Source organism: Besnoitia besnoiti, assembly GCF_002563875.1.
Source record: "Besnoitia besnoiti strain Bb-Ger1 chromosome Unknown contig00007, whole genome shotgun sequence".
Lineage (NCBI taxonomy): Eukaryota > Apicomplexa > Conoidasida > Eucoccidiorida > Sarcocystidae > Besnoitia > Besnoitia besnoiti.
The window spans coordinates 3,906,724-3,920,455 of NW_021703915.1; the positions used below are offsets into that span (position 1 = coordinate 3,906,724).

At 58.1% G+C, this 13,732-nt stretch overlaps 1 protein-coding gene across 1 annotated transcript; it reads right to left on the minus strand.

Annotated features, from left to right (window-relative positions):
- Window positions 1-1,350: 1,350 nt before the first annotated feature.
- Window positions 1,351-7,926, minus strand: BESB_075380 (zinc knuckle domain-containing protein; the record flags this gene model as incomplete). The annotated part of the gene is made up of 10 exons (XM_029365911.1): window positions 1,351-1,745; window positions 2,253-2,363; window positions 2,772-3,360; window positions 4,230-4,282; window positions 4,726-4,885; window positions 5,065-5,154; window positions 5,746-5,856; window positions 6,313-6,445; window positions 6,888-7,099; window positions 7,792-7,926. The coding sequence occupies 10 exons, from the start codon at window positions 7,924-7,926 to the stop codon at window positions 1,351-1,353; spliced, it is 1,989 nt and encodes a 662-aa protein (XP_029218395.1).
- Window positions 7,927-13,732: the final 5,806 nt, after the last annotated feature.

Consider the following 13,732-nt stretch of genomic DNA (forward strand, 5'->3'; position numbering starts at 1 on the left):
CCGGGAGCGGGTAGCAACCAGTGAAGGTGAGGCACGAGAAATAATCAGGTGGAATCAGAACAGGAAGCGGTAGGGCGACGACGGACTGACTGCAAAGAAGAGTGCGGGCAGACCAGGAGGAAGGACAGAAACGTCAGGTAAACGAGACGAGACAAATGGGGAGAACAGTTGAATCGAGCGACAGCGATGCGTTCAGAAGCGGCCCATAATCTGCGATGCGCTTCAGTTTGCGCACCAGGTGTTCCTCAGCTCTAAGCAGTTGGACCCGCGGTTTCTCACCGAATTTCAAAGCAAGGTTACCAGACCGCGCCAGGCCAGCGCATCTGCGCAGCGACGCCACGGCGCGCCAGGCAACTGGAAATGTATTTCCTGCACACTCAGTCCCTTACGGAGTCTACACAACCTACAGAGCCCAGACCCGCATGATACCCTTCCCACCGGTCGCACGAGGAAAGCTGCAGCCAAGCATGGACAGGCCAGCGCCCATCGTGTTGTTAACGTCGCGGTGAACGGGCGCATGCACACGCATAGACACACCAGCTGAGGCGTTCTTTGTCCCTCGCTCGAGGACCTGAGCGTGCGTCTCACGGTGTGTGCCCGCCAAACCCTGGGCGCAGCGTTTTGACGTAATCGAAAAACGTATAAATTTCAAGAGGGCATCTGCGCGCGTATCGATAGCCCTATACCCATACGTCAACTTCTCGACTCGTAACGATACGTGTGTATATAGCTATAGCCATGTAGTAGGGACGCCAGCCTCGGACGCGCAATCGTTCCTGAGGACGCAGTGGCCTTACATACGTGAGAAGCCGCTGGAGACGCAGCAACACCTCTCTCGCGTGAATTTGCCTCTTTTTTACGATTCCTCGCGCAGCTCCGCGTGGTGTTGCTGGCACCCGCCCACAAAACTAAAACTGTATCTCGCTTTCTGCAAGGGGCAGTGCGACGCGAAGCACAAAGGACACCCTAACCTCCGTATGGTATCTCGTTCAGCTAGGCAGCATCCCGCACCTGGAGCCAATCGACCACACAATCTACCGTCCCGCCCCCCCCCCCCCCCCAGCTTGTTTCTTATTCACAGGTCGTCTTCTTCTGCTCTTCTCCCTTCGCCGCCGCGTGCGCCAATAAAGAGAAGCTCGAGAGGGTCACGGAAAAAACACGGGAAGACACGAGAGGCGTCTGCGTGCCTGCACCGTCCCTGCACGTCACGCTCCCGAGGCGGGCCGCTCACCTGCCACGTCCCATTGTTGTCCGTGGAACGAGGACCTTGTTGCATGGCGCACTGAGCACATATATGCCTTCTCTCATTCGCATCCTCCGAGGCCGCCTCGTGCCTACGTAGTTCCTTCCTCAGTCATTCATGTCCATGTTGTCGTCATCTCTATCGTCAACATCGGGTGCGGGAGGTGGAGCCCCAGCCGGCGCCATCGGGAGAGGTGCCCCCGTGCCTGCGCCACTTGCGCCGCCACCAGGACCCGCGCCCGGAGCGCCGAACCCCCACGGACTCATGAACGGTCCTCCGGGGCCCTGGCTCGCCGCGCCGGTGCTGCCACCGGCGTCGCTTGCGCTGCTCGACAACGCACCCACTCCGTTCATCGGGAACCCACCTCCTGCAGATGAACCCGAGGGCCCCATCTGCCCCCCTGACGATCCTGGCCCCCACATTGGGGGCGGAAAGTGGCCTGAAAACGGGCCCGAACCCCAAGCAAAGTTTGGCGGAACATTCCCGCCCGTGGCGCTACCCACTGCGCAGAATACAAGAGGAACACAGCACACGACAAAGCGGGGATGAAGACAGGCAGCATTGGGGTCGGCAGGCAGGTGAATCGAGACGCGCCCGAGACGCGGACTGAAACAACAGAGCGAATGACGTCGACAATCACACCCACCTACACGCAGCGGTGCAAGTCTACCCGTATGTACGATGCACAGAAGGCCGCTAAGTATACAAGAATGAACACGACACACCAAACAACCAATCGGCTTTACGAAACAGCTAAAATAGGACAAAACAAATTTACCTCACAGGCACAAAGCGACCGCACCCACCGTCACAAAACGTAAGAGACGTGTCAACCACGCCCACGCGGGTGTGCACGTCTCAGGATGCCCGCACGGGGTTGTTACACATATGTATATACATTTATATATACATGTATGAACGAAAACGGGCATATTTGTAGCAGTCTCAGGAGCATGTCGGCACAGCAGCAGATGCGCGCGACGTTTCATCTTCGCGCGACCAATCTTACTTCGACTCCGGCAGGCGCCTCCTGGTCCGCCACCGTCGGGTCCACCAGGGGGGCCCATGGGTGGCCCCATCATGCCCGGGGGGGGCATGCCTCCCCACGGCGGATGCATTCCTGTCAGACGCGACACCACAGCGAGCGGAAGTCACCTGTACGCGTGAAGACGCATAAGTCGACACACCTTCCGCGACGGGCGCGAACGACGCTGCGAGACCTGGGATCAAGCACACGAGTGACTTCGCAGCTGCTGCTGTGGTAAGCGCGCTCATAACGTGTGCAGGCACGAGCGGAAGGAGAAACAAAAGGCTGAAGCCTCTCGTGAAGAGCCACTGAAGCGGCAAGACAGGCCAGAGAGAGCGGAGAGAGGGAGTTGCACGCGCAAGCAAAATAGCGGAACGGACAAACCCCGAAGGGTTCCAGAAGGACCAACGCACGTTCGAATCGGCGCTACGTGTGTCAGCGAGGGCATAAAGGACCCACTCGCGAACATAACGCCTCCAAGACACATTGCCGCGCACTTACCCGGCATCCCCATCGGAGGCATTATCACCTCGGGATAGACGCCCATGCCACGTCCAACCGGTCCTCCGGCTCCTCCCCCTCTGCCCCAAGGCCTCGGCCCGTTTCCTCCAAAGTCGCCCTCTCCTCCTCTGAGGTTGTCTCTCCAGAACTCGTTTCCGCCCCTCCGCATGAAGGCCTCTTTGTCGCCCTCTTCGTCTCTGCCTCCTCGGCCGCCCGCACCTCGACCGCTGTATCCCAGCCCGGGCCTGCCCCGCACGGGCCCGACGCCGAAGCCCCCTGGCCTGCTGTCTCCCGCGCCGGACATGGGCGGCGGCGGCGGGACCCCGCTGGGTCCGCCTATGCGACCCCCAGGCCCGCGCATTCCGTGAGCCGAGTAGGGCGAGGGCGAAGACGAGTGCCGGTCGTAGGACGAGGGAGGAGAGACGCCTGGAGGAGGTGTCGCAGCGTTGGGCGCATTCGGCGTCGAGGAGGCGTACGGAGACCCGCGCAGCTGCGACCCTGGGTCCTCTGGGCTCCGCGCCAGCGACGGGTCGTCCAAGCCATCCAGAGTCGAGTCACCGGTCAACTCGCTCATCATTTTGCGGTACTCCTAAAAGCACGGGAAGACCGTCAATGCACGAGGCGAAAACGAACTGGATGACAGTGCCAAGTGTCCTCGCCACGCAGGTGCGCAGATCGGCTAACGAAGGGGATCTACCACACACGCGCCGGCTTCTGGACCCTTGTTCGCGAACAAGCGTGCATCATCGGCCGGTGAATAGGCCCCCTCGAGTCAGATGCAGAAAAAGGCGCACACCCCACAAAAACCCATGGTGTACGGCCTATGCCCCGCCGTCCGCGTCAGCTTACCGCATCCATTTTCATTTGCTCTTCACGGCTTCTGCCGCCTGCTGGAGGCGGAGGGGGGGAGGCCCTCCCGGGGCCCCTGCAGGTCCGTTGCGACGCAGCTTGCAGTCCATCGTGACGTGGCCAAAGTCTCCACAGAGTGCACAGCGCTGGAAAAGGGAAAATGGATTCGCAGGGCGACACAAGTCTCCAAGCAAAGCCATCAAAAACGCGACCCAGACCACCTTCAAGCCGTCCGCACAACAAGTCGTGTTCCTCCACATATAGTTCGACACCAACATATATACGTGTATAAGTAAGTCATGTTCAAATAGATGTTAGACACGCTAAAAATGTGTTCCATATCCGCAGGCATAAACCTAAACCCTAAACGGGGGCCGTCGACAAAGCGTGTAGGCGGAGAAAGGTACACACGAGCGTGTTGCTCAGGGCATAGAGATCGAGAAAAAAACGGCAGCACCTCGCCATCGAAGCCCGCATCACGGCATGCGAAACATTGTAAACGACGTATTCAGCTATTCATGTACTCGCCTCCCTGTCCAACTACACATGTCTGCAAATACATATAACTAGGCGCCCAAATACGCGGCGGGAGACAAAAAGTCCACTCACCACCTCGGGTTTCTTGAACGGCTGCAGCTCCTGCGCGTCCGGACAGTCTTGGGCTGAAGAAAAGCACCGCGAAAAAAACACCGGAATCCATGGAGAGCAGTGCTTTCTCAAGCGAGTGAGACGGAAAGGCGCCTGTGCGAACTCCGTCTCCATAAGCTTTGTCTTGTGCAACCTCCACGAGATCCTGTAGCCTCGTCCGTGCAGCAGTGAGGCAGTCCAACGCTTCTGCACACTGCCGGGTCAGGCGCGGGCGTCAGGCGCGGGCGTTCCCCCCGCGACGTGACAGGTCAACGCAAGCCCCCACGCATCGGCAGAGAGGCCAGAAAAGATACTAAGGAACCTAGAATAAGAAGACGACCCATAGCGAAGATCATGCACTGTCGACCGGAGCCAGATGGAGATAGTGTCTGAGATAATACGCGGAAAGCAGGTAGAATATAGACTGCAGGCCCACAGGCGCAGAGGCAATGAGCCGAGTGCATCTGCCTCCCCTTACCTGTGTGTCCAGCCCCCTGGCAAACGGGGCAGCGGCGCGCCTCGAGATCGGAGTAGTTCACACCGTTAACCAGCGCGAGCTGCTCCAGGCCGCGCTTCTTGAATTCCTCGTGGGCAGGGTGGAGAGGATCCAAGAGAGGCTCAATCAGCGCGAGGGCTTTCTGAGGGAAAATGCACAATGCACGACAGACAGCAGCTCAGACCACGCAGAGGAGAGTGAGCGATGCGAAACAGCGGGCCCCTCGGCACAGGCACGGCCCAGAGAGTGATGCAGAGCGACACGAAAGAAACACATGCGACGAAAACAGAAGAGGGAAAAAAACGAGTCAGGGACGCTCACCTCCACCGCCTCCTCTGTGTCTCCGCAGATGTGGACGTGCATCGGCATCGACGCCTCCTCCTCCGTCTGGTGGTCGCGCTTGCCTTCTTTCTGAAGAGCGAAAAAACACAGCCACGCGGGGAAAAGGAAATCGGCATGACACAGAGAAAACGCGTGAGGCAAGGAGCCCGCGAGCGACGTCGCCAAAGACACGCACGCAGACACATTGCAAAGCACACACCCGCCTACTGACACACACACTCACACGCATCCACGAAAACGAAGCAGCAAAGGGGACGAGTAGTCGCCAAACATGCAAAACAACACAGGAAAGTCGACACTTGACAGCGAGGTCTCTGCTGGATGGAGGTATTTCCAAAAGCAAGGAAGGACAGAGAAGACAGAGAAGTCAAGAAGATGAAAGACCCGCGAATTGAGCCCGCAAGGCCCTACCCCCTTTTTCACAACTAGGAATCGCACCGAAACGCCCACACCCACGACACTCGTCACGAAGGAAGATTCGCCGCGGACAGACACGAAAACGAGACGCCGCACTCAGAGAACGAAGCGTGCTGAGCCTAATGATAGAAGCGCCTGGCAAGAGACAAGGGTGGAGTTGCCATGCTCAGGCTGCCGCCCCTTCTGTAGCACAGATAGCTAAGAGGCGGAGAAGGCGACGAGACAAGCAGATCGAAAACTTACCTGCGTGCCTCGTCCTCTGACGGAAATCGTCGTGCCGCTCTCAGCCTCCAGGCGCTTGTGGTTGCAGCCTCGCGGCCCAATAATAATTCCCATGAAGTTGTAGTCTGGATACTGGACAGAAAACATGCGCAACACACACGCAGAGGACCCTCAAGAAACCCGCCCTCTCGGCGCTCCGCGTTGATACCTGCGCCTTCCTCGCCTTCCAATCGCATGACGAATCAAACCCTCTCGCCCGCATGTCTACTCACAGCGCGCGCCTAACGGCTGCTCGCTGTGCTCGTCCACGCTCTGTGCATGCAGCGAGGCTTTAGTTATTTCTTCGGGTCCTGCCTCAGACCTCGCCAAAAAAGCTTCGTCTCTTTTCCTTTGTCCCCGCTTCTCCGCCCCCCCAATGGCAGTCTGCGGCCGCCCCTCCCTTTCCCCACCCCCCGCCCTACCATCCCACCCGTCCTTCCAGCTGTTTCCTTCTGGCTGGTTCCCTTCAGGTTTTTGGCGGACTCAGCTGCTGAGCCCTTCGCGGGCCCGCTCTGCACGGCTTTGCACTTGAATTCGCCCGCGTCTCACCTTGTCGAGGGGGATCTCGATGCGGCGAACCTTCTTCGCCGGCTTCCAGTCGGGCGGCGGGACGAAGCCTGGAAGGTGCTTGACCATGAACTCCGTCAGGCGCTGCTGCTCGGCCTGCATTGCAGACTTCACTCTGAACCCACAAGCAACGCAGACCGCCAGCGTTTGGAAGCTGTGCTCTCCACATGCGAGTGTCCATTTTGGCGACTCTGTGTCTGAGACCATGTGCGCGTTTATGCCATGCAAGGCCTCTACCAGACGCATTCATATATATACCTACAAACCTACCTGCGCATTAGTGTCGCTGTCCCCGTACGAGCGTAGGAAAAAAAAACATCATACATATATGCATACATATACATATATACCTCGGCGCATAGACGTACCTACATAGGTAGACCGCCTCGACTCTTCTGTCTACGTGCATTCACTCTCGACCCGGCCGCGGCTCTTCGCACACCTGCGTCGCGCCGATGGCGACGCCCGTATGTGCATACAAACGCATGCACAGTTTTAGACACCACGCGGGAATTCATCCTCCTCTTCTCCGCCGTTTGATGCGTCGCGTGCCTTACCTGACGTCGCGCGTGTTGATACGACTTCCGTTCCGGTCGTAGATGGGCGGAGGCGACGGTGGTCGGATGTCTGGGTCGCCGAACTCGTAATCACCCGCGGCGAGTTTCCTCTGCAGCTCATCGAAGCGCTGTTCGCGGAGAAAACGGTCCATCTGCGGAGCCGTCATGCCCACGGGGAGATCCACATACGGCGGCGGAAGGAAGTCCTTGTCCTGGCAAAAGCAGAGACCCGACGCGCAGCAGACACGCGAAATAGCGTGAGGCAACAGGACCGGAGCAGGACCCGCCAGCGAGACACCTGGCAGCCCAAGCCACGTAACGCCAAGACGCAGTGCGACGAAAAAACACCGCCAAACCAGGCACACACGATGAGTCGAGCACTGCGTGAAACACGTCGCGCGGCGCCAGCCTGCAGAGACGAGAGAGACAGAGAGAGCGACAAATTGGAGAAGGGTGGAGCTGCGGAGGCGATACACACACCAGCAGAGACGCAAGGATGCAAGCGAGATGAAAAAAAGCTGCACGTCGGAGCTAAACTTTCACAAGAGTAAAGGCGCCCCACGAGGGACATACAAGGTGCAGAACTGCGGGGCGTAGGCGCAATGAAGGCGGAAGCGACAAAACGACGGCCTTAGGCGCACAACGAAGCACCCAGAGAGGGGTGTGCACGCGGCGTACATGCCCAGAAGGAAGCACAGACAAAAGAAAAGAGCCTGTGCGACGCCCGAGGATATCAGGAAGCGCAACAGGACAAACACAAGACTGTGTGTGGAGGGTGTGCTTGAGGGTAGCGAAACAAAAAGATTCGACAGATAAGACAGGAGACCACGCTGAAACGCGTAGGAGACCCGTCGCGGAGATGCTTTTATCTGAGGGGGAGGAAGCCCGGGATGCTGGAACTTACGTCCACAGGGCCCCACTTGGAAACACCCTTTTTTTTTGGTTTCGGCCTCTCCCATCGAGATTTTCTGCCGCCCTTCTCCTTGCCCGCAAGCGCCGCCTCCAGCGGCACCAGCGCCATCAGTTGCTCCATCGACATTTTGATAGGAAAGGCACTGAATGAAGCAAGGTTAAAACCGACGGCAAAGCACAAACCTGGCGGCGAGCAAAGCGAGAACTCGCGGCAGAGACGCAGCCAACAAAGACGACACGAGCAAAGAAAATGAAGAATGCGAAATGTTGTGAGAAAGGAGCCGCGCGAGCGGACGTAGACCGGGACGAAAGGATACTAAAAATACACAGCAACGCCGCAGAAGGACAAGTTGAAAAGGGAGAACGATAGATAATGAAAACGAATAAGGCTAGCTGCGAAGGCTTACAAAAACTGAAGGGTGCGGGTGGAGAGGACGAACGCCACACCTATCCAGGTGAAAAATGGAGCCTCACCATAAGCACAGGTACCTTACATGTTGATGCGCCTACATGCGCATACGTAGATATTACACGGAAAGACTAAAAAGCCGAACTTCTTGTCGGGACGGTCTCACGGCAAATGAAGAGAACACGACGAGCAATCAACCTCAGCGCCAGCACCGCCGCCACTACCTTCCTGTCCGGATTTCGCACAGCATTAGGAGCAGGACAGTCCGTCTAAACGCACAAAAACAAAGAAAATCGGTGGTAGCGACGAGGACTCTCGCAAAGGGAGACGGCATCCAGACACCACGTCCGCCGGAGATGCATGCCTGCATCAGCCCGTTTCTTCGCAGACATGAGAAAAGAGCTTCCACAGACCAACTTTGGCAGTTGTAGCGGACACGAAAAGCGACAAGACACCAGACAGCAAAGGTATCAGAGAAATGAGAGCCCATGCAGAACGCTCAGTCGTCGGGCTTGAGCATGCTCTCTACGCTCGCGAACCGAACTCAGCTCTGCAGGCACCTGGGAGAGGCCAGAGACGACGCTGTAGCATACCGCTCCTATTAGACAGAAGAGACACCAAAGCAAGACGAGATTCTAGGACAGTAGAGAAAAACAACCCACAGCGGAGTGTCGAACAAGAAACTACAAAAAGGCATGTCGCAAGCCGCCGACTTGGCATGCCGGCACGTCGACCGAGCGGTGGCCTTCAGCGAAAAGAAGCACAACACGCTGCGCAAACGCATGCGCGTTTTTGCTTGTCGCCTCTCAACGTGTCTGGAAACTGGAAAGCAGAACGCTGACGGAGATTTAGTCCTCTTGCCTACGAAGGTAGTCCTCCTTGAGGATGCGGATGCTGATGAGAGAAGCTCAGGAAAAACACCGCTTGCTCGTTCCTTGTCAACGGGCACACAGGATCTGGCCTGATCTACACGGACTCATTTTTCCGTGCACCATAGCTGCGAACTCGCCCGCCAAGGCCGAGACCGCTGAGTGCAAACTCCTAATGTGATTGTTGACTGGCTATTGCCCCCCTTCCGTCGCTTTCTGTAGTAAGGGCAACGACGGTTTTTATGATGCTCATTCGCGGAGATAACCCCGAACTTGACGACCTTTCCTCCGCGAGCCATGATCGTGCGACTTATAGACCCGACAGCCTTGCTACGCTCGTAAGAGGGCGTGGCGTCACCCGCTTTGCCCCGGCCGAGGAGAGGCGTCACCCAGGGAAGCGTAGAGGTTCTGCGTCGCAAAATTTGCTTTAGGCTGTCTGTCCAGTCACTTTTATTCTTCTCTATGGATGCTCGCCCGCCTTCGCGAGTTAGTGCAGGGGCCGCTGCCAAACTCATGACACTACGGCTGTTACTCGCAGTTCAGATCGCCGAACACACATGGTGCTGGCGGACACAGCACGCCTCGCCCCGGGACGGGTATTGTCATCACACGTTGCGGACAACGCAGGCGAATGCATGCTTAGCCACCGCTTTCCGGTCCGAAAGCAGCGTGTCACTGGCGTCACGAGTTGTGATTTAAGGCCTCCGATTTTTTTTAGGCAGCATCACGGAACTCAGAGGAGGTGCACTAGGCAAAAAAGGAATCAGGGCTTCAGTGAAATGAAGCGCCCAACCCAGCGAAGCAGCTACTGTCCATGGAGGAATTGAGGGAGGCACGATGAAGACAGCGCTCCTTGTACCGTGCGTACAGTCCTCGGTCACGCGTCCAGCCAGTTCCCCTCTTTTTCCAAGACTGTGTATGTCAGCTTGCATCGGTACAGAAAGCACTCACGGCTGTGAGAGAGGCGCGCAACAACGTGACTCTTCATTATTTGATCGCTGTCGAACCATTCTTCCATTTTGTGGATGGCTTCGAGGGAGCGGGAACAGAACCAAGCGTGCTAGCTTCGTCGGTGATACCGTATGTGAGGCAAAATCGGTTTCGTTCGCCGACAAGGTGGGTGGAACTACTGAAGATATCACGCCACCCCTTCGCTGTGGTCGGCGCTACGCAAGCCAGTCCGCGATTGATCTAGCAGTGCTGCATGCCCTTATGTACGGCCCTCCCGACAACAGGGTTCACAGCCACGGTGTCCTCGTTGCTGTTTTGTATGCACGCGACGCATCTATCAGGGGTTTCTGGAACGTTCATGGAAGCGCAGCTCCCCACGACTGACAACGGCAAAAATCAGAGAGCGGATGGGAAGCCATGGAGGTTCCGTCTTCACCCGCTCACCCAGATCGGGACGGTTCGGTTTGGATGTCTGAATAATGCATTCTGGATCTGCGGAGACTGAATCCATTCTCCGAGTTGGGGAAATCCGCGACAGCTGTCGGTGGCACGCTGTTCTGCAGCAGAGAGGTGCAAATAAGGCAGGAGACTGCACTCGCGCCCTTAATAACCCATTGTAATATTCAGTAATACTCAGTGCGTTATTTCGAAAAATCCGCCGTGGACCAGCACGCTAGCTACATATCACACGTGCTATCTACCGTCGATGCTGGACGCAAATGCTGTGGCACCGATGTGTCGACTCCACAGAAAAACGCAATATCAAACTCGCCCTCCACCTATCCTAACCGCCACGGAGCGACGTGTTTTTCTGTCGGGTTTGTGTGCCTCTCGGTCGGTGTTATTCCCAACCTGCATACAAAAGTTCAAAGCCAAGTTGTAAGAAGGGCCCGTAGAGGTCGTCTAGCAAGAGTGAATTTAACAACTCGAAAGCAAGCCGAACCTGTGGTTCCTTGGGGAGCGAAGACAAGTTTCTGCCCTCAGCTCGCCGTAGGGCAACGATACCTTGCATCGATGCTGCGAGGGCCCGCATTGCCTAGCCCAAGGGCAAATTGAGAGTCCAGCTGAGGTGTAGGAGATGACTCAGCTTCATAGATATGATCCGAGGAGCTGAGGTTGCGTGTCTGGCGGCATTCCGTTGTATTCGCGACCAGCACACAACAAACTAGCAACGGTCAAACAGCTATAGTCAGCCCGCAGAGGTTTCAGGAAGCCGATTGTGCTGTGCCCAAACGAGGAACAAGGCCTTCGGCGTCTTCAAACTTCATAATCTGTGTCCGGAAAAGTATGCTGCCTTCCATGTGGGGCTTAGTGGAGGACTGTTTCACTCTGCAAGCAGTCCGGGAGACGCGCTTGTTACCTTGGGGGAGAATTTGCAGAGCGTATACGCAGTCGGCCTTCGCCAAGCGGCACTTTGCCGCGTCCCTCTCCAGTGTGTTAAGCCGTCAGACATCGCAGCGTTCAGCAAGTGAGTGTGCGTCTGATGCACCGAGGAACTTTGGCTGGGAGACTCAAGTTCGACTTACGAGACTGCATGAAGGAGAGAGATGCGCTTGCGCAAAGCTGGCCCGTAGTCGCATCTCAGGTACATAACGTGGCTTGCAAGTGTGTGACTTTTGTGGTCCTTTGCTTTGTTTCTTAGGCTCCGCGCCTTCCTTTTCCTCCAGTTCCTTTTCTGCAGACGCTTCGCTCCCGCTGCTTCCATCGAGGCAGCTTCTTCCGTCTGTTCTTGGCGCACTTGCCCTTTGTGTCGTCTTCGTCACGACAGCAAAGACTGCCCCGTGGCCTAGAGCTGCCCTGTCCCTTTTTCGCGAGAGGTTTGTCTGGCATCTGGAGAAAATCAGTTGGTCCTACGGGCGCTGCTTTGCCTTCTCTTTCACTTGGAGGCTCGGACCGACCCAGTTTAGGGGGAAGGAGCACGGACGCGCGGCCTATGGGGGCAAAGACATTTACTTCATCGCAGCGTCCGAACACAAGAAGAAACGCCGGAAAACGTTCGATCTGCCATTGCTCTGCACATGCGCCAAAAGTCCTTCTAGCCGCAGCCGTGGAAGGGCAAGGGGGGCAGGACCTCTCTCCGCGGAGTGGGGCTTCCAAGGGCAGAAAAAAGCAGCGATGAGGATTTAACTTGGGTGTGTCCTTCCGCGTCCTCGGTGCTCCGGCCTTTCGCTCGAGACCGCTCAGTTCCTTTTCTGAATACTAGACAGAGGCCGCTGTCCTTCTTTGCTTTTCGCTGCTGCCGATAGGAGTCGCTATGTCTTGCGTGGCTGCCTCAGGCGGGGAACAGAGGCGCAATTCGTCTTCACCATCACAGGAGACACGAACCCAAACAAAACGAGCACAGAGTAAGCTCCACCGGCGAAGCGGAAAGGAGCTTTCTCTGCGCGAGTGACCTCTGGCCTGCTTCCCCGGGGTTCCGCACGCAAGGAAGGCAACGCAGACAGACACCTGCACTTCCACTACCCCCTCTCCCCCGCGGGGCCGCACATGTCCCGTGCGTCCTGAAAAAGAATGCGACGGTCGGTGTCTGCGGAGCGCTCCACGTGTCCGCCTCTGGTGGCGTGCTGCCCCGCACGGCCTCACTGAACGGCGTAGCTGTCTGCGGAGCTGTCTCTTTCTCTGACGAGCTCCTTGTCGTCAGGCAGACGCGCAGAACTGACGCTGAAGCGCACCCGAGAGGCGGGTGGAAGCCGCCAAAATCGTTTCCGCCATCTTCAGCTCCACAAGCTTGGACTGCGGTCGTCGGAAGCACCTCCATTCTGAGTTCCTCGGCGCCGCCCGAGCCATGGCGGCTCCGACTCCGCGCACGCGGCGCTGGCCTTCGGCGGCCGTGCTTCGCGCGCTTCTTTTGGGCGTCGCTGTGGAGGGTCAGCTGCGCCGGCCGCCAGGAGGCCAGCGCCGAGCCCCTTCTGCGCGGCGAGGACATGTGGGCGGTTGGTCGATTTTCGCCCTGTGTTTTTTCCGGCTCGTTCTCCCGATAGTCGGCGCGCTGGATGTGGTGGCCCTGCTATGGACACTGCTGTCGTCGTCTTCGTCTCGTTCTGTCTTTTCTGCATCCTCATTCGCTCCTTGGCCTTCGGCTTACCTCGCGCCTGCGCCCTCGGCCTCGCCCTCGCGCGAGGGGGCCTTCCTGGGGGGGGGACAGAGGCAGGTCTCCCCTCCGTGCCGGATCAGGGCGTGCGGACCTCTGCCTCGCTCGCGCCTCTGCTTGCCGCGGCGTCGCTGCTCGCCTCGTTGGCCGTGGGGCCGTCTGCTTCCCTGTTCCCTCCCTCGCCCACTTTCTCCTCGTTTCTCTGCGTCGCGGGCAAGCGCGGCAGCAGCTCTCGCCCTTCCGCCGGCGCGCTGGAGCGTCGCGACTCCGCGCTGCGCCTCACGCCTTGGGCCTTCGCTGGGCTCCTCGTGCTTCACGGCCTCACCTTCTTCTCGTGGACGCCCCCGTTCTTTGGCTCCGTGTCGCCTTCCTCCCGTCCGCCGCCTCTTGCTTCCTGCGCGCCTGCGCCTTCGCGTCTGGCGCGGGGGATCGCTGCTGAGGACGTTCAGCTTCCCTTCCTCCAAGGGGCTGTGGCAGCCACGCTGAGCGGCAGCCGTGGCGCGGCGGAGAAGGGCGGCGGCGAACGCTGGGGCGAAAACCGCGCAGAGAGCTCAAGACGCGAGGGCAGCGAGCGCGCGGCGAAGGACCGGACTCCCCACGCTCTGCCGCTCCC